The sequence below is a fragment of the Eucyclogobius newberryi genome, unplaced genomic scaffold, assembly GCF_026437365.1.
Source record: "Eucyclogobius newberryi isolate DKJ021-1_F unplaced genomic scaffold, fEucNew1.0.hap1 SCAF_22, whole genome shotgun sequence".
Lineage (NCBI taxonomy): Eukaryota > Metazoa > Chordata > Actinopteri > Gobiiformes > Gobiidae > Eucyclogobius > Eucyclogobius newberryi.
In genome coordinates, this window is record NW_027315857.1 from 27,741,696 (window position 1) to 27,768,075 (window position 26,380).

Here is a 26,380-nt window from a genome sequence, read left to right on the forward strand (position 1 = left end):
GGTTTAGACCTGGTTTAGACCTGGTTTAGTCCTGGTTTAGTCCTGGTTTGGACCTGGTTTAGTCCTGGTTTAGTCCTGGTTTAGACCTGGTTTGGACCTGGTTTAGTCCTGGTTTAGTCCTGGTTTAGACCTGGTTTGGACCTGGTTTAGTCCTGGTTTAGTCCTGGTTTAGACCTGGTTTAGTCCTGGTTTAGACCTGGTTTAGACCTGGTTTAGACCTGGTTTAGTCCTGGTTTAGACCTGGTTTAGTCCTGGTTTAGACCTGGTTTGGACCTGGTTTAGTCCTGGTTTAGTCCTGGTTTAGTCCTGGTTTGGACCTGGTTTAGACCTGGTTTAGACCTGGTTTAGACCTGGTTTAGTCCTGGTTTAGACCTGGTTTAGACCTGGTTTGGACCTGGTTTAGACCTGGTTTAGTCCTGGTTTAGACCTGGTTTGGACCTGGTTTAGACCTGGTTTAGACCTGGTTTAGATCTGGTTTAGACCTGGTTTAGACCTGGTTTCATTCTCCCGTGGCAGAATTAAAGGAGAGGGCTGGGCGTCAGTTGCTGTGGTCAAAGTTCGACTTGGTTCCTTCTTGGTTCCTTGGTGCTGGAGACTCTGTGACCTTCACGTGTGAAGTCAAACTGGACGAACACAACAACAGTGAGAAGTGTGACCTCCAGCTGATCCACACCACCATGGACCTCCAACCAAACATGACGGTCTGACACACTGGATACACTGTGAAGTCGAGCCCTGGGGACCCTGAGGCCCCTGAGGCCCCTGGAGGCCCCTGGAGGCCCCTCGGAGGCCCCGGGGCCCTTGCAGCATGACTCAGTTGGTTTCTGGTGCAGGTGGTGTTGAGCCAGCGCGCGTCTCGGCCCATAAACTACACTCTGAACTCTGTTTCCCATGAGCACCAGGGAGTGTGGAGTTGCTACGACGACGGGACTCTTCCTCATGTGTCATCTATGCCCTGGCATCACTTCCTGTGGGTCGAAGGTCAGTGACAGCAAGACTCTGAGGGTAAAAGAACGTTCCAGGAGGTAACAAAGAAGATAGGTTTTAGGTGGGAGGGCTTACTCAGTGTCCTGGTGGAACACTCCAGAACAAATGAGGGATTACACGGACACTCTTGTTTGCAGACGACTCGGCTCACGTCACCATCCACGTCCTGAGCCACAACAGAACACAGTTCCTCCACAACGAGCTGCTGACTGTGGGCTGCAGACTGCCCCAGGGCGAGCACGACCACTGGAGGCTCATGAGGTCAGTCGCTCTTTACTCGTGGGTTTCTGTCGTTAGTTTGCGAAATAAACATAGACCTGTCCATAGAGACAATCGGGGTTGTGTCATACTGGGGGGCGTGGCCTGGTGTGGGGGGCGTGGCTTAAATTCAATTGGATTTCAACCTTTTCACTCTCAAAATAAATTTCCTGGTGAATTGTGTCTGTTGTCATGTCTGTTGTCATGTCTGTTGTCATGTCTGTTGTCATGTCTGTCGTCGTGTCTGTCGTCATGTCTGTTGTCATGTTGTCATGTCTGTTGTCATGTCTGTTGTCATGTTGTCATGTCTGTCGTCATGTCTGTTGTTATGTCTGTTGTCATGTCTGTTGTCATGTTGTCATGTCTGTTGTCATGTCTGTCGTCATGTCTGTTGTCATGTCTGTCGTCGTGTCTGTTGTCATGTCTGTCGTCGTGTCTGTTGTCATGTCTGTTGTCATGTCTGTTGTCATTTTGTCATGTCTGTTGTCATGTTGTCATGTCTGTTGTCATGTCTGTCGTCATGTCTGTTGTCATTTTGTCATGTCTGTTGTCATGTCTGTCGTCGTGTCTGTTGTCATGTCTGTTGTCATGTCTGTTGTCATGTCTGTCGTCGTGTCTGTCGTCATGTCTGTTGTCATGTTGTCATGTCTGTTGTCATGTCTGTTGTCATGTTGTCATGTCTGTTGTCATGTTGTCATGTCTGTTGTCATGTCTGTCGTCATGTCTGTTGTCATGTCTGTCGTCATGTCTGTTGTCATGTCTGTCGTCGTGTCTGTCGTCATGTCTGTTGTCATGTTGTCATGTCTGTTGTCATGTCTGTTGTCATGTTGTCATGTCTGTTGTCATGTTGTCATGTCTGTTGTCATGTCTGTCGTCATGTCTGTTGTCATGTCTGTTGTCATGTCTGTCGTCGTGTCTGTCGTCATGTCTGTTGTCATGTTGTCATGTCTGTTGTCATGTCTGTTGTCATGTTGTCATGTCTGTTGTCATGTTGTCATGTCTGTTGTCATGTCTGTCGTCATGTCTGTTGTCATGTCTGTCGTCGTGTCTGTTGTCATGTCTGTCGTCGTGTCTGTTGTCATGTCTGTTGTCATGTCTGTTGTCATTTTGTCATGTCTGTTGTCATGTCTGTCGTCATGTCTGTTGTCATGTCTGTTGTCATGTCTGTCGTCGTGTCTGTTGTCATGTCTGTTGTCATGTCTGTTGTCATGTCTGTCGTCGTGTCTGTCGTCATGTCTGTTGTCATGTTGTCATGTCTGTTGTCATGTCTGTTGTCATGTTGTCATGTCTGTTGTCATGTTGTCATGTCTGTTGTCATGTCTGTCGTCATGTCTGTTGTCATGTCTGTCGTCATGTCTGTTGTCATGTCTGTCGTCGTGTCTGTCGTCATGTCTGTTGTCATGTTGTCATGTCTGTTGTCATGTCTGTTGTCATGTTGTCATGTCTGTTGTCATGTTGTCATGTCTGTTGTCATGTCTGTCGTCATGTCTGTTGTCATGTCTGTTGTCATGTCTGTCGTCGTGTCTGTCGTCATGTCTATTGTCATGTTGTCATGTCTGTTGTCATGTCTGTTGTCATGTTGTCATGTCTGTTGTCATGTCGTCATGTCTGTTGTCATGTCTGTCGTCGTGTCTGTCGTCATGTCTATTGTCATGTTGTCATGTCTGTTGTCATGTCTGTTGTCATGTCTGTTGTCATGTTGTCATGTCTGTTGTCATGTTGTCATGTCTGTTGTCATGTCTGTCGTCGTGTCTGTTGTCATGTCTGTCGTCGTGTCTGTTGTCATGTCTGTTGTCATTTTGTCATGTCTGTTGTCATGTCTGTCGTCATGTCTGTTGTCATGTCTGTTGTCATGTCTGTTGTCATGTTGTCATGTCTGTTGTCATGTCTGTCGTCATGTCTGTTGTCATGTCTGTTGTCATGTTGTCATGTCTGTTGTCATGTCTGTCGTCATGTCTGTTGTCATGTCTGTTGTCATGTCTGTTGTCATGTCTGTCGTCATGTCTGTCGTCATGTCTGTTGTGATGTTGTCATGTCTGTCGTCGTGCCTGTCGTCGTGTCTGTTGTCAGGTCTGTTGTCGTGTCTGTCGTCGTGTCTGTCGTCGTGTCTGTCGTCATGTCTGTCGTCATGTCTGTTGTCATGTCTGTTGTCATGTTGTCATGTCTGTTGTCATGTTGTCATGTCTGTCGTCATGTCTGTCGTCATGTCTGTTGTGATGTTGTCATGTCTGTTGTCATGTCTGTTGTCATGTCTGTCGTCATGTCTGTCGTCATGTCTGTTGTGATGTTGTCATGTCTGTTGTCATGTCTGTTGTCATGTTGTCATGTCTGTTGTCATGTCTGTTGTCATGTTGTCATGTCTGTTGTCATGTTGTCATGTCTGTTGTCATGTCTGTCGTCATGTCTGTTGTTATGTCTGTTGTCATGTCTGTTGTCATGTTGTCATGTCTGTTGTCATGTCTGTTGTCATGTCTGTCGTCATGTCTGTTGTCATGTCTGTCGTCGTGTCTGTTGTCATGTCTGTCGTCGTGTCTGTTGTCATGTCTGTTGTCATTTTGTCATGTCTGTTGTCATGTCTGTTGTCATGTCTGTTGTCATGTCTGTTGTCATGTCTGTCGTCATATCTGTCGTCATGTCTGTCGTCATGTCTGTTGTGATGTTGTCATGTCTGTTTTCATGTCTGTTGTCATGTTGTTATGTCTGTTGTCATGTTGTCATGTCTGTTGTCATGTCTGTCGTCATGTCTGTTGTCATGTCTGTCGTCATGTCTGTTGTTATGTCTGTTGTCATGTCTGTTGTCATGTTGTCATGTCTGTTGTCATGTCTGTCGTCATGTCTGTTGTCATGTCTGTCGTCGTGTCTGTTGTCATGTCTGTCGTCGTGTCTGTTGTCATGTCTGTTGTCATGTCTGTTGTCATTTTGTCATGTCTGTTGTCATGTCTGTTGTCATGTCTGTTGTCATGTCTGTTGTCATGTCTGTTGTCATGTCTGTCGTCATGTCTCGTCATGTCTGTTTTCAGGTGTCTGTTGTTATGTCTGTTGTCATGTTGTCATGTCTGTTGTCATGTCTGTTGTCATGTCTGTTGTCATGTCTGTTGTCATGTCTGTTGTCATGTCTGTTGTCATGTCTCGTCATGTCTGTTTTCAGGTGTCTGTTGTTATGTCTGTTGTCATGTCTGTTGTCATGTCTGTTGTCCTGTCTGTTGTTATGTCTGTTGTCGTGTCTGTCATCGTGTCTGTCGTCATGTCTGTCGTCGTGCCTGTCGTCGTGTCTGTCGTCGTGTCTGTCGTCGTGTCTGTCGTCGTGTCTGACGTCGTGTCTGTCGTCGTGTCTGTCGTCGTGTCTGTCGTCGTGTCTGTCGTCGTGTCTGTCGTCGTGTCTGGCTAGCATGAAGGGGGCGTGTCTCTGCAGGTTTAACAAATGGGAAGGCATGTTGGAGGCGTGTCCTGGGGCTCAGGTGTCAGGGGAGGTCCTGTCCTGCTCGGAGAGGATGGTGTACCCCTGGGCAGACCGGCTGTACTGGTGCCAGTCCGACCTGGGCCAGAGGAGCAACGCCCTCAACATCAGCAACACCGGTAAGACAAAAGTGTGACAAAAATGTGACAAAGGTGTGATAAAAGTGTGACAAAAGTGTGACAAAAGTGTGATAAAAGTGTGACAAAGTGTGACAAAAGTGTGATAAAAGTGTGACAAAGTGTGACAAAAGTGTGATAAAGTGTGACAAAAGTGTGATAAAAGTGTGAGAAAAGTGTGACAAAAGTGTGATAAAAGTGTGACAAAAGTGTGATAAAAGTGTGACAAAAGTGTGATAAAAGTGTGATAAAAGTGACAAAAGTGTGAGAAAAGTGTGACAAAAGTGTGATAAAAGTGTGACAAAAGTGTGACAAAGTGTGACAAAAGTGTGATAAAAGTGTGACAAAAGTGTGATAAAAGTGTGACAAAAGTGTGATAAAAGTGTGATAAAAGTGACAAAAGTGTGAGAAAAGTGTGACAAAAGTGTGATAAAAGTGTGACAAAAGTGTGACAAAGTGTGACAAAAGTGTGATAAAAGTGTGACAAAAGTGTGATAAAAGTGTGACAAAAGTGTGAAAAAGTGTGACAAAAGTGTGACAAAAGTGTGACAAAAGTGTGATGAAAGTGTGACAAAAGTGTGATAAAAGTGTGATAAAAGTGACAAAAGTGTGAGAAAAGTGTGACAAAAGTGTGATAAAAGTGTGACAAAAGTGTGACAAAGTGTGACAAAAGTGTGATAAAAGTGTGACAAAAGTGTGATAAAAGTGTGACAAAAGTGTGAAAAAGTGTGACAAAAGTGTGACAAAAGTGTGACAAAAGTGTGATAAAAGTGTGACAAAAGTGTGACAAAAGTGTGATAAAAGTGTGACAAAGTGTGACAAAAGTGTGACAAAAGTGTGACAAAAGTGTGACAAAAGTGTGACAAAGTGTGACAAAAGTGTGAGAAAAGTGTGACAAAAGTGTGACAAAAGTGTGATAAAAGTGTGACAAAAGTGTGATAAAAGTGTGACAAAAGTGTGATAAAAGTGTGACAAAAGTGTGACAAAGTGTGACAAAAGTGTGACAAAAGTGTGACACAAAAGTGTGATAAAAGTGTGACAAAGTGTAACAAAAGTGTGATAAAAGTGTGACAAAGTGTGACAAAAGTGTGACAAAAGTGTGATAAAAGTGTGACACAGTGTGACAAAAGTGTGATAAAAGTGTGACAAAGTGTGACAAAAGTGTGATAAAAGTGTGACAAAAGTGTGATAAAAGTGTGACAAAGTGTGATAAAAGTGTGACAAAAGTGTGATAAAAGTGTGACAAAGTGTGACAAAGTGTGACAAAAGTGTGATAAAAGTGTGACAAAGTGTGATAAAAGTGTGACAAAAGTGTGATAAAAGTGTGACAAAGTGTGACAAAGTGTGACAAAAGTGTGATAAAAGTGTGACAAAGTGTGACAAAAGTGTGATAAAAGTGTGACAAAAGTGTGATAAAAGTGTGACAAAAGTGTGACAAAGTGTGACAAAAGTGTGACAAAAGTGTGACACAAAAGTGTGATAAAAGTGTGACAAAGTGTGACAAAAGTGTGATAAAAGTGTGACAAAGTGTGAGAAAAGTGTGACAAAAGTGTGATAAAAGTGTGACAAAAGTGTGACAAAGTGTGACAAAAGTGTGATAAAAGTGTGACAAAAGTGTGATAAAAGTGTGACAAAAGTGTGATAAAAGTGTGATAAAAGTGACAAAAGTGTGATAAAAGTGTGACAAAAGTGTGATAAAAGTGTGACAAAAGTGTGACAAAGTGTGACAAAAGTGTGATGAAAGTGTGACAAAAGTGTGATAAAAGTGTGATAAAAGTGACAAAAGTGTGAGAAAAGTGTGACAAAAGTGTGATAAAAGTGTGACAAAAGTGTGATAAAAGTGTGACAAAAGTGTGACAAAGTGTGACAAAAGTGTGACAAAAGTGTGATAAAAGTGTGACAAAGTGTGATAAAAGTGTGACAAAAGTGTGATAAAAGTGTGACAAAGTGTGACAAAGTGTGACAAAAGTGTGATAAAAGTGTGACAAAGTGTGACAAAAGTGTGATAAAAGTGTGACAAAAGTGTGATAAAAGTGTGACAAAAGTGTGACAAAGTGTGACAAAAGTGTGACAAAAGTGTGACACAAAAGTGTGATAAAAGTGTGACAAAGTGTGACAAAAGTGTGATAAAAGTGTGACAAAGTGTGACAAAAGTGTGATAAAGTGTGACAAAAGTGTGATAAAAGTGTGAGAAAAGTGTGAGAAAAGTGTGATAAAAGTGTGACAAAAGTGTGATAAAAGTGTGACAAAAGTGTGATAAAAGTGTGATAAAAGTGACAAAAGTGTGAGAAAAGTGTGACAAAAGTGTGATAAAAGTGTGACAAAAGTGTGACAAAGTGTGACAAAAGTGTGATAAAAGTGTGACAAAAGTGTGATAAAAGTGTGACAAAAGTGTGATAAAAGTGTGATAAAAGTGACAAAAGTGTGATAAAAGTGTGACAAAAGTGTGATAAAAGTGTGACAAAAGTGTGACAAAGTGTGATAAAAGTGTGACAAAAGTGTGATAAAAGTGTGACAAAAGTGTGAAAAAGTGTGACAAAAGTGTGACAAAAGTGTGACAAAAGTGTGATGAAAGTGTGACAAAAGTGTGATAAAAGTGTGATAAAAGTGACAAAAGTGTGAGAAAAGTGTGACAAAAGTGTGATAAAAGTGTGACAAAAGTGTGACAAAGTGTGACAAAAGTGTGATAAAAGTGTGACAAAAGTGTGATAAAAGTGTGACAAAAGTGTGAAAAAGTGTGACAAAAGTGTGACAAAAGTGTGACAAAAGTGTGATAAAAGTGTGACAAAAGTGTGACAAAAGTGTGATAAAAGTGTGACAAAGTGTGACAAAAGTGTGATAAAAGTGTGACAAAGTGTGACAAAGTGTGACAAAAGTGTGATAAAAGTGTGACAAAGTGTGATAAAAGTGTGACAAAAGTGTGATAAAAGTGTGACAAAGTGTGACAAAGTGTGACAAAAGTGTGATAAAAGTGTGACAAAGTGTGACAAAAGTGTGATAAAAGTGTGACAAAAGTGTGATAAAAGTGTGACAAAAGTGTGATAAAAGTGTGACAAAAGTGTGACAAAGTGTGACAAAAGTGTGACACAAAAGTGTGATAAAAGTGTGACAAAGTGTGACAAAAGTGTGATAAAAGTGTGACAAAAGTGTGATAAAAGTGTGACAAAAGTGTGACAAAGTGTGACAAAAGTGTGATAAAAGTGTGACAAAAGTGTGATAAAAGTGTGACAAAAGTGTGATAAAAGTGTGATAAAAGTGACAAAAGTGTGATAAAAGTGTGACAAAAGTGTGATAAAAGTGTGACAAAAGTGTGACAAAGTGTGACAAAAGTGTGATGAAAGTGTGACAAAAGTGTGATAAAAGTGTGATAAAAGTGACAAAAGTGTGAGAAAAGTGTGACAAAAGTGTGATAAAAGTGTGACAAAAGTGTGATAAAAGTGTGACAAAAGTGTGACAAAGTGTGACAAAAGTGTGACAAAAGTGTGATAAAAGTGTGACAAAGTGTGATAAAAGTGTGACAAAAGTGTGATAAAAGTGTGACAAAGTGTGACAAAGTGTGACAAAAGTGTGATAAAAGTGTGACAAAGTGTGACAAAAGTGTGATAAAAGTGTGACAAAAGTGTGATAAAAGTGTGACAAAAGTGTGACAAAGTGTGACAAAAGTGTGACAAAAGTGTGACACAAAAGTGTGATAAAAGTGTGACAAAGTGTGACAAAAGTGTGATAAAAGTGTGACAAAGTGTGACAAAAGTGTGATAAAGTGTGACAAAAGTGTGATAAAAGTGTGAGAAAAGTGTGACAAAAGTGTGATAAAAGTGTGACAAAAGTGTGATAAAAGTGTGACAAAAGTGTGATAAAAGTGTGATAAAAGTGACAAAAGTGTGAGAAAAGTGTGACAAAAGTGTGATAAAAGTGTGACAAAAGTGTGACAAAGTGTGACAAAAGTGTGATAAAAGTGTGACAAAAGTGTGATAAAAGTGTGACAAAAGTGTGATAAAAGTGTGATAAAAGTGACAAAAGTGTGATAAAAGTGTGACAAAAGTGTGATAAAAGTGTGACAAAAGTGTGACAAAGTGTGATAAAAGTGTGACAAAAGTGTGATAAAAGTGTGACAAAAGTGTGAAAAAGTGTGACAAAAGTGTGACAAAAGTGTGACAAAAGTGTGATGAAAGTGTGACAAAAGTGTGATAAAAGTGTGATAAAAGTGACAAAAGTGTGAGAAAAGTGTGACAAAAGTGTGATAAAAGTGTGACAAAAGTGTGACAAAGTGTGACAAAAGTGTGATAAAAGTGTGACAAAAGTGTGATAAAAGTGTGACAAAAGTGTGAAAAAGTGTGACAAAAGTGTGACAAAAGTGTGACAAAAGTGTGATAAAAGTGTGACAAAAGTGTGACAAAAGTGTGATAAAAGTGTGACAAAGTGTGACAAAAGTGTGATAAAAGTGTGACAAAGTGTGACAAAGTGTGACAAAAGTGTGATAAAAGTGTGACAAAGTGTGATAAAAGTGTGACAAAAGTGTGATAAAAGTGTGACAAAGTGTGACAAAGTGTGACAAAAGTGTGATAAAAGTGTGACAAAGTGTGACAAAAGTGTGATAAAAGTGTGACAAAAGTGTGATAAAAGTGTGACAAAAGTGTGATAAAAGTGTGACAAAAGTGTGACAAAGTGTGACAAAAGTGTGACACAAAAGTGTGATAAAAGTGTGACAAAGTGTGACAAAAGTGTGATAAAAGTGTGACAAAGTGTGAGAAAAGTGTGACAAAAGTGTGATAAAAGTGTGACAAAAGTGTGACAAAGTGTGACAAAAGTGTGATAAAAGTGTGACAAAAGTGTGATAAAAGTGTGACAAAAGTGTGACAAAAGTGTGACAAAAGTGTGACAAAAGTGTGATAAAAGTGTGACAAAAGTGTGACAAAAGTGTGATAAAAGTGTGACAAAAGTGTGATAAAAGTGTGACAAAAGTGTGATAAAAGTGTGACAAAGTGTGACAAAAGTGTGATAAAAGTGTGACAAAAGTGTGAAAAAGTGTGACAAAAGTGTGACAAAAGTGTGATAAAAGTGTGACAAAAGTGTGATAAAAGTGTGACAAAAGTGTGATAAAAGTGTGACAAAAGTGTGATAAAAGTGTGACAAAAGTGTGAAAAAGTGTGACAAAAGTGTGACAAAAGTGTGATAAAAGTGTGATAAAAGTGACAAAAGTGTGAGAAAAGTGTGACAAAAGTGTGATAAAAGTGTGACAAAAGTGTGACAAAGTGTGACAAAAGTGTGATAAAAGTGTGACAAAAGTGTGATAAAAGTGTGACAAAAGTGTGAAAAAGTGTGACAAAAGTGTGACAAAAGTGTGATAAAAGTGTGACAAAAGTGTGACAAAAGTGTGATAAAAGTGTGACAAAGTGTGACAAAAGTGTGACAAAAGTGTGACAAAAGTGTGACAAAAGTGTGACAAAGTGTGACAAAAGTGTGAGAAAAGTGTGACAAAAGTGTGACAAAAGTGTGATAAAAGTGTGACAAAAGTGTGATAAAAGTGTGACAAAAGTGTGACAAAAGTGTGATAAAAGTGTGACAAAAGTGTGATAAAAGTGTGACAAAAGTGTGATAAAAGTGTGACAAAACTGTGACAAAGTGTGACAAAAGTGTGACAAAAGTGTGACACAAAAGTGTGATAAAAGTGTGACAAAGTGTGACAAAAGTGTGATAAAAGTGTGACAAAGTGTGAGAAAAGTGTGACAAAAGTGTGATAAAAGTGTGACAAAAGTGTGACAAAGTGTGACAAAAGTGTGATAAAAGTGTGACAAAAGTGTGATAAAAGTGTGACAAAAGTGTGATAAAAGTGTGACAAAGTGTGACAAAAGTGTGACAAAAGTGTGATAAAAGTGTGACAAAAGTGTGACAAAGTGTGACAAAAGTGTGACAAAAGTGTGACAAAAGTGTGACAAAAGTGTGATAAAAGTGTGACAAAAGTGTGATAAAAGTGTGACAAAAGTGTGACAAAATAGTGATAAAGTGTGACAAAAGTGTGATAAAAGTGTGATAAAAGTGTGACAAAAGTGTGATAAAAGTGTGACAAAATTGTGATAAAGTGTGACAAAAGTGTGACAAAAGTTTGATAAAAGTGTGACAAAATAGTGATAAAGTGTGACAAAAGTGTGATAAAAGTGACAAAAGTGTGAGAAAAGTGTGAGAAAAGTGTGATAAAAGTGTGATAAAAGTGTGACAAAGTGTGACAAAAGTGTGATAAAAGTGTGACAAAAGTGTGAAAAAGTGTGACAAAAGTGTGACAAAAGTGTGATAAAAGTGTGACAAAAGTGTGATAAAAGTGTGACAAAAGTGTGAAAAAGTGTGACAAAAGTGTGACAAAAGTGTGACAAAGTGTGACAAAAGTGTGATAAAAGTGTGACAAAAGTGTGATAAAAGTGTGACAAAAGTGTGAAAAAGTGTGACAAAAGTGTGACAAAAGTGTGACAAAAGTGTGATGAAAGTGTGACAAAAGTGTGATAAAAGTGTGATAAAAGTGACAAAAGTGTGAGAAAAGTGTGACAAAAGTGTGATAAAAGTGTGACAAAAGTGTGACAAAGTGTGACAAAAGTGTGATAAAAGTGTGACAAAAGTGTGATAAAAGTGTGACAAAAGTGTGAAAAAGTGTGACAAAAGTGTGACAAAAGTGTGACAAAAGTGTGATAAAAGTGTGACAAAAGTGTGACAAAAGTGTGATAAAAGTGTGACAAAGTGTGACAAAAGTGTGACAAAAGTGTGACAAAAGTGTGACAAAAGTGTGACAAAGTGTGACAAAAGTGTGACAAAAGTGTGACAAAAGTGTGACAAAAGTGTGATAAAAGTGTGACAAAAGTGTGATAAAAGTGTGACAAAAGTGTGATAAAAGTGTGACAAAAGTGTGACAAAGTGTGACAAAAGTGTGATAAAAGTGTGACAAAAGTGTGACAAAGTGTGACAAAAGTGTGACAAAAGTGTGACACAAAAGTGTGATAAAAGTGTGACAAAGTGTGACAAAGTGTGACAAAAGTGTGATAAAAGTGTGACAAAGTGTGACAAAAGTGTGACAAAAGTGTGATAAAAGTGTGACAAAGTGTGACAAAAGTGTGATAAAAGTGTGACAAAGTGTGACAAAGTGTGACAAAAGTGTGATAAAAGTGTGACAAAGTGTGATAAAAGTGTGACAAAAGTGTGATAAAAGTGTGACAAAGTGTGACAAAGTGTGACAAAAGTGTGATAAAAGTGTGACAAAGTGTGACAAAAGTGTGACAAAAGTGTGACACAAAAGTGTGATAAAAGTGTGACAAAGTGTGACAAAGTGTGACAAAAGTGTGATAAAAGTGTGACAAAGTGTGACAAAAGTGTGACAAAAGTGTGATAAAAGTGTGACAAAGTGTGACAAAAGTGTGATAAAAGTGTGACAAAGTGTGACAAAGTGTGACAAAAGTGTGATAAAAGTGTGACAAAGTGTGATAAAAGTGTGACAAAAGTGTGATAAAAGTGTGACAAAGTTTGACAAAAGTGTGATAAAAGTGTGACAAAAGTGTGATAAAAGTGTGACAAAAGTGTGATAAAAGTGTGACAAAAGTGTGACAAAGTGTGACAAAAGTGTGACAAAAGTGTGACACAAAAGTGTGATAAAAGTGTGACAAAGTGTGACAAAAGTGTGATAAAAGTGTGACAAAGTGTGATAAAAGTGTGACAAAAGTGTGATAAAAGTGTGACAAAAGTGTGATAAAAGTGTGACAAAGTGTGACAAAAGTGTGACAAAAGTGTGATAAAAGTGTGACAAAAGTGTGACAAAGTGTGACAAAAGTGTGACAAAAGTGTGACAAAAGTGTGACAAAAGTGTGATAAAAGTGTGACAAAAGTGTGATAAAAGTGTGACAAAAGTGTGATAAAAGTGACAAAAGTGTGAGAAAAGTGTGACAAAAGTGTGATAAAGTGTGACAAAAGTGTGATAAAAGTGTGACAAAGTGTGACAAAGTGTGACAAAAGTGTGATAAAAGTGTGATAAAAGTGTGACAAAAGTGTGATAAAAGTGTGACAAAAGTGTGATAAAAGTGTGACAAAAGTGTGACAAAGTGTGACAAAAGTGTGATAAAAGTGTGACAAAAGTGTGATAAAAGTGTGACAAAAGTGTGAAAAAGTGTGACAAAAGTGTGACAAAAGTGTGACAAAAGTGTGACAAAAGTGTGACAAAGTGTGAGAAAAGTGTGAGAAAAGTGTGATAAAAGTGTGATAAAAGTGTGACAAAAGTGTGATAAAAGTGTGACAAAGTGTGACAAAAGTGTGATAAAAGTGTGACAAAGTGTGACAAAAGTGTGATAAAAGTGTGACAAATGTGTGATAAAAGTGTGACAAAAGTGTGACAAAGTGTGACAAAAGTGTGATAAAATTGTGACAAAAGTGTGATAAAAGTGTGACAAAAGTGTGATAAAAGTGTGACAAAAGTGTGATAAAAGTGTGACAAAGTGTGACAAAGTGTGACAAAAGTGTGATAAAAGTGTGACAAAGTGTGACAAAAGTGTGATAAAAGTGTGACAAAAGTGTGATAAAAGTGTGACAAAAGTGTGACAAAGTGTGACAAAAGTGTGACAAAAGTGTGACACAAAAGTGTGATAAAAGTGTGACAAAGTGTGACAAAAGTGTGATAAAAGTGTGACAAAGTGTGAGAAAAGTGTGACAAAAGTGTGATAAAAGTGTGACAAAAGTGTGACAAAGTGTGACAAAAGTGTGATAAAAGTGTGACAAAAGTGTGATAAAAGTGTGACAAAAGTGTGATAAAAGTGTGATAAAAGTGACAAAAGTGTGATAAAAGTGTGACAAAAGTGTGATAAAAGTGTGACAAAAGTGTGACAAAGTGTGACAAAAGTGTGATAAAAGTGTGACAAAGTGTGATAAAAGTGTGACAAAAGTGTGATAAAAGTGTGACAAAGTGTGACAAAGTGTGACAAAAGTGTGATAAAAGTGTGACAAAGTGTGACAAAAGTGTGATAAAAGTGTGACAAAAGTGTGATAAAAGTGTGACAAAAGTGTGACAAAGTGTGACAAAAGTGTGACAAAAGTGTGACACAAAAGTGTGATAAAAGTGTGACAAAGTGTGACAAAAGTGTGATAAAAGTGTGACAAAGTGTGAGAAAAGTGTGACAAAAGTGTGATAAAAGTGTGACAAAAGTGTGACAAAGTGTGACAAAAGTGTGATAAAAGTGTGACAAAAGTGTGATAAAAGTGTGACAAAAGTGTGATAAAAGTGTGATAAAAGTGACAAAAGTGTGATAAAAGTGTGACAAAAGTGTGATAAAAGTGTGACAAAAGTGTGACAAAGTGTGACAAAAGTGTGATGAAAGTGTGACAAAAGTGTGATAAAAGTGTGATAAAAGTGACAAAAGTGTGAGAAAAGTGTGACAAAAGTGTGATAAAAGTGTGACAAAAGTGTGATAAAAGTGTGACAAAAGTGTGACAAAGTGTGACAAAAGTGTGACAAAAGTGTGATAAAAGTGTGACAAAGTGTGATAAAAGTGTGACAAAAGTGTGATAAAAGTGTGACAAAGTGTGACAAAGTGTGACAAAAGTGTGATAAAAGTGTGACAAAGTGTGACAAAAGTGTGATAAAAGTGTGACAAAAGTGTGATAAAAGTGTGACAAAAGTGTGACAAAGTGTGACAAAAGTGTGACAAAAGTGTGACACAAAAGTGTGATAAAAGTGTGACAAAGTGTGACAAAAGTGTGATAAAAGTGTGACAAAGTGTGACAAAAGTGTGATAAAGTGTGACAAAAGTGTGATAAAAGTGTGAGAAAAGTGTGACAAAAGTGTGATAAAAGTGTGACAAAAGTGTGATAAAAGTGTGACAAAAGTGTGATAAAAGTGTGATAAAAGTGACAAAAGTGTGAGAAAAGTGTGACAAAAGTGTGATAAAAGTGTGACAAAAGTGTGACAAAGTGTGACAAAAGTGTGATAAAAGTGTGACAAAAGTGTGATAAAAGTGTGACAAAAGTGTGATAAAAGTGTGATAAAAGTGACAAAAGTGTGATAAAAGTGTGACAAAAGTGTGATAAAAGTGTGACAAAAGTGTGACAAAGTGTGATAAAAGTGTGACAAAAGTGTGATAAAAGTGTGACAAAAGTGTGAAAAAGTGTGACAAAAGTGTGACAAAAGTGTGACAAAAGTGTGATGAAAGTGTGACAAAAGTGTGATAAAAGTGTGATAAAAGTGACAAAAGTGTGAGAAAAGTGTGACAAAAGTGTGATAAAAGTGTGACAAAAGTGTGACAAAGTGTGACAAAAGTGTGATAAAAGTGTGACAAAAGTGTGATAAAAGTGTGACAAAAGTGTGAAAAAGTGTGACAAAAGTGTGACAAAAGTGTGACAAAAGTGTGATAAAAGTGTGACAAAAGTGTGACAAAAGTGTGATAAAAGTGTGACAAAGTGTGACAAAAGTGTGATAAAAGTGTGACAAAGTGTGACAAAGTGTGACAAAAGTGTGATAAAAGTGTGACAAAGTGTGATAAAAGTGTGACAAAAGTGTGATAAAAGTGTGACAAAGTGTGACAAAGTGTGACAAAAGTGTGATAAAAGTGTGACAAAGTGTTACAAAAGTGTGATAAAAGTGTGACAAAAGTGTGATAAAAGTGTGACAAAAGTGTGATAAAAGTGTGACAAAAGTGTGACAAAGTGTGACAAAAGTGTGACACAAAAGTGTGATAAAAGTGTGACAAAGTGTGACAAAAGTGTGATAAAAGTGTGACAAAAGTGTGATAAAAGTGTGACAAAAGTGTGACAAAGTGTGACAAAAGTGTGATAAAAGTGTGACAAAAGTGTGATAAAAGTGTGACAAAAGTGTGATAAAAGTGTGATAAAAGTGACAAAAGTGTGATAAAAGTGTGACAAAAGTGTGATAAAAGTGTGACAAAAGTGTGACAAAGTGTGACAAAAGTGTGATGAAAGTGTGACAAAAGTGTGATAAAAGTGTGATAAAAGTGACAAAAGTGTGAGAAAAGTGTGACAAAAGTGTGATAAAAGTGTGACAAAAGTGTGATAAAAGTGTGACAAAAGTGTGACAAAGTGTGACAAAAGTGTGACAAAAGTGTGATAAAAGTGTGACAAAGTGTGATAAAAGTGTGACAAAAGTGTGATAAAAGTGTGACAAAGTGTGACAAAGTGTGACAAAAGTGTGATAAAAGTGTGACAAAGTGTGACAAAAGTGTGATAAAAGTGTGACAAAAGTGTGATAAAAGTGTGACAAAAGTGTGACAAAGTGTGACAAAAGTGTGACAAAAGTGTGACACAAAAGTGTGATAAAAGTGTGACAAAGTGTGACAAAAGTGTGATAAAAGTGTGACAAAGTGTGACAAAAGTGTGATAAAGTGTGACAAAAGTGTGATAAAAGTGTGAGAAAAGTGTGACAAAAGTGTGATAAAAGTGTGACAAAAGTGTGATAAAAGTGTGACAAAAGTGTGATAAAAGTGTGATAAAAGTGACAAAAGTGTGAGAAAAGTGTGACAAAAGTGTGATAAAAGTGTGACAAAAGTGTGACAAAGTGTGACAAAAGTGTGATAAAAGTGTGACAAAAGTGTGATAAAAGTGTGACAAAAGTGTGATAAAAGTGTGATAAAAGTGACAAAAGTGTGATAAAAGTGTGACAAAAGTGTGATAAAAGTGTGACAAAAGTGTGACAAAGTGTGATAAAAGTGTGACAAAAGTGTGATAAAAGTGTGACAAAAGTGTGAAAAAGTGTGACAAAAGTGTGACAAAAGTGTGACAAAAGTGTGATGAAAGTGTGACAAAAGTGTGATAAAAGTGTGATAAAAGTGACAAAAGTGTGAGAAAAGTGTGACAAAAGTGTGATAAAAGTGTGACAAAAGTGTGACAAAGTGTGACAAAAGTGTGATAAAAGTGTGACAAAAGTGTGATAAAAGTGTGACAAAAGTGTGAAAAAGTGTGACAAAAGTGTGACAAAAGTGTGACAAAAGTGTGATAAAAGTGTGACAAAAGTGTGACAAAAGTGTGATAAAAGTGTGACAAAGTGTGACAAAAGTGTGATAAAAGTGTGACAAAGTGTGACAAAGTGTGACAAAAGTGTGATAAAAGTGTGACAAAGTGTGATAAAAGTGTGACAAAAGTGTGATAAAAGTGTGACAAAGTGTGACAAAGTGTGACAAAAGTGTGATAAAAGTGTGACAAAGTGTGACAAAAGTGTGATAAAAGTGTGACAAAAGTGTGATAAAAGTGTGACAAAAGTGTGATAAAAGTGTGACAAAAGTGTGACAAAGTGTGACAAAAGTGTGACACAAAAGTGTGATAAAAGTGTGACAAAGTGTGACAAAAGTGTGATAAAAGTGTGACAAAGTGTGAGAAAAGTGTGACAAAAGTGTGATAAAAGTGTGACAAAAGTGTGACAAAGTGTGACAAAAGTGTGATAAAAGTGTGACAAAAGTGTGATAAAAGTGTGACAAAAGTGTGACAAAAGTGTGACAAAAGTGTGACAAAAGTGTGATAAAAGTGTGACAAAAGTGTGACAAAAGTGTGATAAAAGTGTGACAAAAGTGTGATAAAAGTGTGACAAAAGTGTGATAAAAGTGTGACAAAGTGTGACAAAAGTGTGATAAAAGTGTGACAAAAGTGTGAAAAAGTGTGACAAAAGTGTGACAAAAGTGTGATAAAAGTGTGACAAAAGTGTGATAAAAGTGTGACAAAAGTGTGATAAAAGTGTGACAAAAGTGTGATAAAAGTGTGACAAAAGTGTGAAAAAGTGTGACAAAAGTGTGACAAAAGTGTGATAAAAGTGTGATAAAAGTGACAAAAGTGTGAGAAAAGTGTGACAAAAGTGTGATAAAAGTGTGACAAAAGTGTGACAAAGTGTGACAAAAGTGTGATAAAAGTGTGACAAAAGTGTGATAAAAGTGTGACAAAAGTGTGAAAAAGTGTGACAAAAGTGTGACAAAAGTGTGATAAAAGTGTGACAAAAGTGTGACAAAAGTGTGATAAAAGTGTGACAAAGTGTGACAAAAGTGTGACAAAAGTGTGACAAAAGTGTGACAAAAGTGTGACAAAGTGTGACAAAAGTGTGAGAAAAGTGTGACAAAAGTGTGACAAAAGTGTGATAAAAGTGTGACAAAAGTGTGATAAAAGTGTGACAAAAGTGTGACAAAAGTGTGATAAAAGTGTGACAAAAGTGTGATAAAAGTGTGACAAAAGTGTGATAAAAGTGTGACAAAACTGTGACAAAGTGTGACAAAAGTGTGACAAAAGTGTGACACAAAAGTGTGATAAAAGTGTGACAAAGTGTGACAAAAGTGTGATAAAAGTGTGACAAAGTGTGAGAAAAGTGTGACAAAAGTGTGATAAAAGTGTGACAAAAGTGTGACAAAGTGTGACAAAAGTGTGATAAAAGTGTGACAAAAGTGTGATAAAAGTGTGACAAAAGTGTGATAAAAGTGTGACAAAGTGTGACAAAAGTGTGACAAAAGTGTGATAAAAGTGTGACAAAAGTGTGACAAAGTGTGACAAAAGTGTGACAAAAGTGTGACAAAAGTGTGACAAAAGTGTGATAAAAGTGTGACAAAAGTGTGATAAAAGTGTGACAAAAGTGTGACAAAATAGTGATAAAGTGTGACAAAAGTGTGATAAAAGTGTGATAAAAGTGTGACAAAAGTGTGATAAAAGTGTGACAAAATTGTGATAAAGTGTGACAAAAGTGTGACAAAAGTTTGATAAAAGTGTGACAAAATAGTGATAAAGTGTGACAAAAGTGTGATAAAAGTGACAAAAGTGTGAGAAAAGTGTGAGAAAAGTGTGATAAAAGTGTGATAAAAGTGTGACAAAGTGTGACAAAAGTGTGATAAAAGTGTGACAAAAGTGTGAAAAAGTGTGACAAAAGTGTGACAAAAGTGTGATAAAAGTGTGACAAAAGTGTGATAAAAGTGTGACAAAAGTGTGAAAAAGTGTGACAAAAGTGTGACAAAAGTGTGACAAAGTGTGACAAAAGTGTGATAAAAGTGTGACAAAAGTGTGATAAAAGTGTGACAAAAGTGTGAAAAAGTGTGACAAAAGTGTGACAAAAGTGTGACAAAAGTGTGATGAAAGTGTGACAAAAGTGTGATAAAAGTGTGATAAAAGTGACAAAAGTGTGAGAAAAGTGTGACAAAAGTGTGATAAAAGTGTGACAAAAGTGTGACAAAGTGTGACAAAAGTGTGATAAAAGTGTGACAAAAGTGTGATAAAAGTGTGACAAAAGTGTGAAAAAGTGTGACAAAAGTGTGACAAAAGTGTGACAAAAGTGTGATAAAAGTGTGACAAAAGTGTGACAAAAGTGTGATAAAAGTGTGACAAAGTGTGACAAAAGTGTGACAAAAGTGTGACAAAAGTGTGACAAAAGTGTGACAAAGTGTGACAAAAGTGTGACAAAAGTGTGACAAAAGTGTGACAAAAGTGTGATAAAAGTGTGACAAAAGTGTGATAAAAGTGTGACAAAAGTGTGATAAAAGTGTGACAAAAGTGTGACAAAGTGTGACAAAAGTGTGATAAAAGTGTGACAAAAGTGTGACAAAGTGTGACAAAAGTGTGACAAAAGTGTGACACAAAAGTGTGATAAAAGTGTGACAAAGTGTGACAAAGTGTGACAAAAGTGTGATAAAAGTGTGACAAAGTGTGACAAAAGTGTGACAAAAGTGTGATAAAAGTGTGACAAAGTGTGACAAAAGTGTGATAAAAGTGTGACAAAGTGTGACAAAGTGTGACAAAAGTGTGATAAAAGTGTGACAAAGTGTGATAAAAGTGTGACAAAAGTGTGATAAAAGTGTGACAAAGTGTGACAAAGTGTGACAAAAGTGTGATAAAAGTGTGACAAAGTGTGACAAAAGTGTGACAAAAGTGTGACACAAAAGTGTGATAAAAGTGTGACAAAGTGTGACAAAGTGTGACAAAAGTGTGATAAAAGTGTGACAAAGTGTGACAAAAGTGTGACAAAAGTGTGATAAAAGTGTGACAAAGTGTGACAAAAGTGTGATAAAAGTGTGACAAAGTGTGACAAAGTGTGACAAAAGTGTGATAAAAGTGTGACAAAGTGTGATAAAAGTGTGACAAAAGTGTGATAAAAGTGTGACAAAGTTTGACAAAAGTGTGATAAAAGTGTGACAAAAGTGTGATAAAAGTGTGACAAAAGTGTGATAAAAGTGTGACAAAAGTGTGACAAAGTGTGACAAAAGTGTGACAAAAGTGTGACACAAAAGTGTGATAAAAGTGTGACAAAGTGTGACAAAAGTGTGATAAAAGTGTGACAAAGTGTGATAAAAGTGTGACAAAAGTGTGATAAAAGTGTGACAAAAGTGTGATAAAAGTGTGACAAAGTGTGACAAAAGTGTGACAAAAGTGTGATAAAAGTGTGACAAAAGTGTGACAAAGTGTGACAAAAGTGTGACAAAAGTGTGACAAAAGTGTGACAAAAGTGTGATAAAAGTGTGACAAAAGTGTGATAAAAGTGTGACAAAAGTGTGATAAAAGTGTGACAAAGTGTGACAAAGTGTGACAAAAGTGTGATAAAAGTGTGATAAAAGTGTGACAAAAGTGTGATAAAAGTGTGACAAAAGTGTGATAAAAGTGTGACAAAAGTGTGACAAAGTGTGACAAAAGTGTGATAAAAGTGTGACAAAAGTGTGATAAAAGTGTGACAAAAGTGTGAAAAAGTGTGACAAAAGTGTGACAAAAGTGTGACAAAAGTGTGACAAAAGTGTGACAAAGTGTGAGAAAAGTGTGAGAAAAGTGTGATAAAAGTGTGATAAAAGTGTGACAAAAGTGTGATAAAAGTGTGACAAAGTGTGACAAAAGTGTGATAAAAGTGTGACAAAGTGTGACAAAAGTGTGATAAAAGTGTGACAAATGTGTGATAAAAGTGTGACAAAAGTGTGACAAAGTGTGACAAAAGTGTGATAAAATTGTGACAAAAGTGTGATAAAAGTGTGACAAAAGTGTGAAAAAGTGTGAAAAAGTGTGACAAAAGTGTGACAAAAGTGTGATAAAAGTGTGACAAAAGTGTGACAAAGTGTGACAAAAGTGTGAGAAAAGTGTGACAAAAGTGTGACAAAAGTGTGACAAAAGTGTGATAAAAGTGTGACAAAAGTGTGACAAAAGTGTGACAAAAGTGTGATAAAAGTGTGACAAAGTGTGACAAAAGTGTGATAAAAGTGTGACAAAAGTGTGACAAAAGTGTGACAAAAGTGTGATAAAGTGTGACAAAAGTGTGATAAAAGTGTGACAAAAGTGTGAAAAAGTGTGACAAAAGTGTGATAAAAGTGTGACAAAGTGTGACAAAAGTGTGATAAAAGTGTGACAAAAGTGTGATAAAAGTGTGACAAAAGTGTGATAAAAGTGTGATAAAAGTGTGACAAAAGTGTGATAAAAGTGTGACAAAAGTGTGACAAAGTGTGACAAAAGTGTGATAAAAGTGTGACAAAAGTGTGATAAAAGTGTGACAAAAGTGTGAAAAAGTGTGACAAAAGTGTGAAAAAAGTGTGACAAAAGTGTGATAAAAGTGTGACAAAAGTGTGACAAAGTGTGACAAAAGTGTGACAAAAGTGTGACAAAAGTGTGACAAAAGTGTGACAAAAGTGTGATAAAGTTTGACAAAAGTGTGATAAAAGTGTGACAAAAGTGTGACAAAAGTGTGATAAAAGTGTGACAAAGTGTGACAAAAGTGTGATAAAAGTGTGACAAAGTGTGACAAAAGTGTGATAAAAGTGTGACAAAAGTGTGATAAAAGTGTGACAAAAGTGTGATAAAAGTGTGACAAAAGTGTGATAAAAGTGTGATAAAAGTGTGACAAAGTGTGACAAAAGTGTGACAAAAGTGTGATAAAAGTGTGACAAAGTGTGACAAAAGTGTGATAAAAGTGTGACAAAAGTGTGACAAAAGTGTGAAAAAGTGTGACAAAAGTGTGACAAAAGTGTGATGAAAGTGTGACAAAAGTGTGACAAAAGTGTGATAAAAGTGTGACAAAAGTGTGACAAAGTGTGACAAAAGTGTGATAAAAGTGTGACAAAAGTGTGATAAAAGTGTGACAAAGTGTGACAAAAGTGTGATAAAAGTGTGACAAAGTGTGAGAAAAGTGTGAGAAAAGTGTGATAAAAGTGTGACAAAAGTGTGACAAAGTGTGACAAAAGTGTGATAAAGTTTGACAAAAGTGTGATAAAAGTGTGACAAAAGTGTGACAAAAGTGTGATAAAAGTGTGACAAAGTGTGACAAAAGTGTGATAAAAGTGTGACAAAGTGTGACAAAAGTGTGATAAAAGTGTGACAAAAGTGTGACAAAAGTGTGATAAAAGTGTGAAAAAAGTGTGACAAAAGTGTGACAAAAGTGTGATAAAAGTGTGACAAAAGTGTGATAAAAGTGTGATAAAAGTGTGACAAAGTGTGACAAAAGTGTGACAAAAGTGTGATAAAAGTGTGACAAAGTGTGACAAAAGTGTGATAAAAGTGTGACAAAAGTGATAAAAGTGTGACAAAAGTGTGACAAAATAGTGATAAAGTGTGACAAAAGTGTGATAAAAGTGTGATAAAAGTGTGACAAAAGTGTGATAAAAGTGTGACAAAATTGTGATAAAGTGTGACAAAAGTGTGACAAAAGTTTGATAAAAGTGTGACAAAATAGTGATAAAGTGTGACAAAAGTGTGATAAAAGTGTGATAAAAGTGTGACAAAAGTGTGATAAAAGTGTGACAAAAGTGATAAAAGTGTGACAAAAGTGTGACAAAGTGTGACAAAAGTGTGATAAAAGTGTGACAAAAGTGTGATAAAAGTGTGACAAAAGTGTGAAAAAGTGTGACAAAAGTGTGACAAAAGTGTGATAAAAGTGTGACAAAAGTGTGACAAAAGTGTGAGAAAAGTGTGACAAAAGTGTGATAAAAGTGTGACAAAGTGTGACAAAAGTGTGACAAAAGTGTGAGAAAAGTGTGACAAAATTGTGATAAAGTGTGACAAAAGTGTGATAAAAGTGTGACAAAAGTGTGATAAAAGTGTGACAAAAGTGTGACAAAAGTGTGACAAAGTGTGACAAAAGTGTGACAAAAGTGTGATAAAAGTGTGACAAAATTGTGATAAAGTGTGACAAAAGTGTGACAAAAGTGTGATAAAAGTGTGACAAAAGTGTGATAAAAGTGTGACAAAAGTGTGAAAAAGTGTGAAAAAGTGTGACAAAAGTGTGACAAAAGTGTGACATTTACTTTTGCAAATACTGAAAAAAAGTACAATATGTAAAAATGTCTAAAGCAACAGCCCCTAAGACGGTGAAAGCGATTGTACGGCGACGCTGACTTGATTTTTCGTTTTACCGACCCGGCGGTCCGACTTTTTCGTATTATACGGAATCAAAATAATCACCAATCGAATAAAATGTATATATTTACATACACTCGCTATGTGTCACCACCAACCGGAAAGTGGTATAACCTCATTTCTGTCCGGCATGTGAGCGACACTGTGTTTGGTTACGCTTCATCCGCTCTTTGGCCACAACGGTTCATTCACCATCCAATTTGTATCAAATCATCCACTGACCAAAAAACATTAAATACAACTATCGAAGTCAATATGTTTACATGACGTACGACTAATGTTGCCCCGAGGTGGGGGTCCCGAGGTGGGTCCTGAGGTGGGGGTCCGGAGGTGGGTCCCGAGGTGGGGGTCGCGCGGTGGGGGTCCCGAGGTGAGGGTCCCGTGGTGGGGGTCCCGCGGTGGGGGTCCCGAGGTGAGGGTCCCGTGGTGGGGGTCCCGCGGTGGGGGTCCCGAGGTGAGGGTCCCGAGGTGAGGGTCCCGCGGTGGGGGTCCCGCGGTGGGGGTCCCGAGGTGAGGGTCCCGCGGTGGGGGTCCCGAGGTGAGGGTCCCGCGGTGGGGTCCCGAGGTGAGGGTCCCGCGGTGGGGGTCCCGAGGGGGCAAAGCCTCTAGAGTTCGGGGCGAACAGCCTGTAGCAGGAACAGCAAAAGTGTCAAAAGGAAGAAATAGTAAAAAGTAATAGACACAAATGTTCTGGACTATGACTATAAAGTTCCTTTATGGTTTGAAGTTGAATATTTCTAATGTTGGCTCTTGATTTATTGACTTTTTGTGAAATCCTTGGTGCTTTAAATGTTTTGTTGACGTTAAACAAACTCATGTATCAATAATTTCTTTGTTTATTGTACAGACACTACATTTCTTGTCAAATGACGGTTTTGCCAGGTAATATTTTTATTTTCCCACCCGGTGTCCAATGGTCCAATGTCCGGAAAAAATCTGTAAAACTAAAGATCAAGTCAGTGTGGCCTAATGAGGTAAAACTTGATGAAATGACACATATTCATGTGCAATTACTGTCGTGATCACATGACATGGTATTTATGTATTTATTTATTTATTTGTCTATGGGAGTTTTTATTTATTTATAGGAGATCTTCTACTGAAAGTGTTTTTCAGAATTCCTATAAGTGATCTGTTCTTCTGGATCTACCTCTGGATCTTCCTGCGTTGCAACAATGAAATTTCCCCATGTGGGACAATAAAAGAATATCTTATCTTATCTTATCTTAAATCAGTGAAAGTGTTAAAGAGTTGAAACAGAACAAAAATCCTACAATCCTAAAAAGCAATAACATGCTTTATGACATCATAAGTGTCTTTATGACATCATAAGTGTCTGTTTATGACATCATAAGTGTCTGCTTTATGACATCATAAGTGTCTTTATGACATCATAAGTGTCTGTTTATGACATCATAAGTGTCTCTTTATGACATCATAAGTGTCTTTATGAAATCATAAGTGTCTTTATGACATCATAAGTGTCTCTTTATGACATCATAAGTGTCTCTTTATGACATCATAAGCAGACACTCAATAACACACACAAACATTTATACACCATAAATATTGAACCCCACAAAGTATTGTTCCATCCTTTAACAAACATCGACAAATAGTGATTCTGGTGACGAGTTACGGACAAAAAGGGGCGGTTCAGCAGGTGTGGTTTCCTTGTGCAGTTATCAGCAGTGTCCTGGAAGCTCCGCCTCTTCCTGTGACGGAGGGCGACGACATCCCTCTGCGGTGTTTGAAGAGGGACAGAAAGACGGGCAACGTCGCACCGGCTTCGGCGATTTTCAAACACGACGATCAATACATCAGGTGAGAGGACTTTACCGCTTGTCAAAAGACGATTCTGAACGTTCTCCTGCGTCTTCAGCCTGAGCAACGACGGAACGTTCACGGTGAAAAATGTGACCAAAGAGAACGAAGGACTTTATGAGTGTCGAGTGGAAGACGAGGTTTACACCGGCAAAGTCTACGTCACGGTCAGAGGTACGAAGAGTCCTCCAGGGGACGTGTCACATGAGAGCCTCCTCCAGGGGGCGTGTCACATGTGAGCGTCCTCCAGGGGGCGCGTCACATGTGGACAGCATCCTCCAGGGGGCGTGTCACATGTGACAGCGTCCTCCAGGGGAGGTGTCACATGTGGACAGCGTCCTCCAGGGGGCGTGTTACATGTGGACAGCGTCCTCCAGGGGGCGTGTCACATGAGAGCGTCCTCCAGGGGGCTCGTCACATGAGAGCGTCCTCCAGGGGGCGTGTCACATGTGGACAGCGTCCTCCAGGGGGCGTGTCACATGTGAGCGTCCTCCAGGGGGCGTGTCACATGTGGACAGCGTCCTCCAGGGGGCGTGTCACATGTGGACAGCGTCCTCCAGGGGGCATGTCACATGTGGACAGCGTCCTCCAGGGGGCGTGTCACATGTGGACAGCGTCCTCCAGGGGGCGTGTCACATGTGAGCGTCCTCCAGGGGGCGTGTCACATGAGAGCGTCCTCCAGAAGCGTGTCACATGTGGACAGCGTCCTCCAGGGGGCGTGTCACATGTGAGCGTCCTCCAGGGGGCGTGTCACATGTGGACAGCGTCCTCCAGGGGGCGTGTCACATGTGGACAGCGTCCTCCAGGGGGCGTGTCACATGTGGACAGCGTCCTCCAGGGGGCGTGTCACATGTGGACAGCGTCCTCCAGGGGGCGCGTCACATCTTTCATTTATCCAATTCAAATTCTATTTCCCTAGTTAACTACACAGTGCCCCATAAATCGAACTAAACTGTGGTGTTGGTGTCTCCACAGCTCGGCGTCAGGAGCAGAAGGGCCACTAGAGCCTCGGGGTCTTCGGGTACTCGTGTCCTGTGTCACGCCCCTCGAGGCACCCACTGCTGTGATTTTGGGTGTTACAAAAATGTATTGAATTTAATTGAATTGAACTGTGTGTTGTTCCGGAGCCTAAGAGCTGGACTGAGCTAACGGCTAACGGCTAACGGCTAACGGCTAACATATTCAATAAACATTCCATGAACCAAGCAACTGTAAAACACCTACAATGTTTGCATTTTGTTTCAAGGTGGCACGGAAAGAAACCTTGAATCTGATTTAAAACTCTACAATTATCAAAAGAAAAAGGGGCGGAGCCAGAATATGAAGCTCAATGGTCTCATATTGAGAGTAATGTTGTGCCGCAGGTTCCTGTACAGGCCTTACTGGCAGATGAGGTAGACCACACCCCTTTTTCCTTTGG

At 38.1% G+C, this 26,380-nt stretch overlaps 1 protein-coding gene across 1 annotated transcript; it reads left to right on the forward strand.

The window, feature by feature from the left end:
• Nucleotides 1–519: 519 nt before the first annotated feature.
• Nucleotides 520–26,177, forward strand: LOC140372000 (uncharacterized). Its single transcript, XM_072459242.1, has 7 exons — nt 520–701; nt 834–981; nt 1,125–1,248; nt 4,658–4,821; nt 24,819–24,960; nt 25,019–25,134; nt 25,936–26,177. Exons 1-7 carry the CDS (start codon nt 678–680, stop codon nt 25,962–25,964), a joined length of 747 nt encoding a protein of 248 aa, XP_072315343.1. The 5' UTR covers nt 520–677; the 3' UTR covers nt 25,965–26,177.
• The last annotated feature ends 203 nt before the right edge of the window (nt 26,178–26,380 follow it).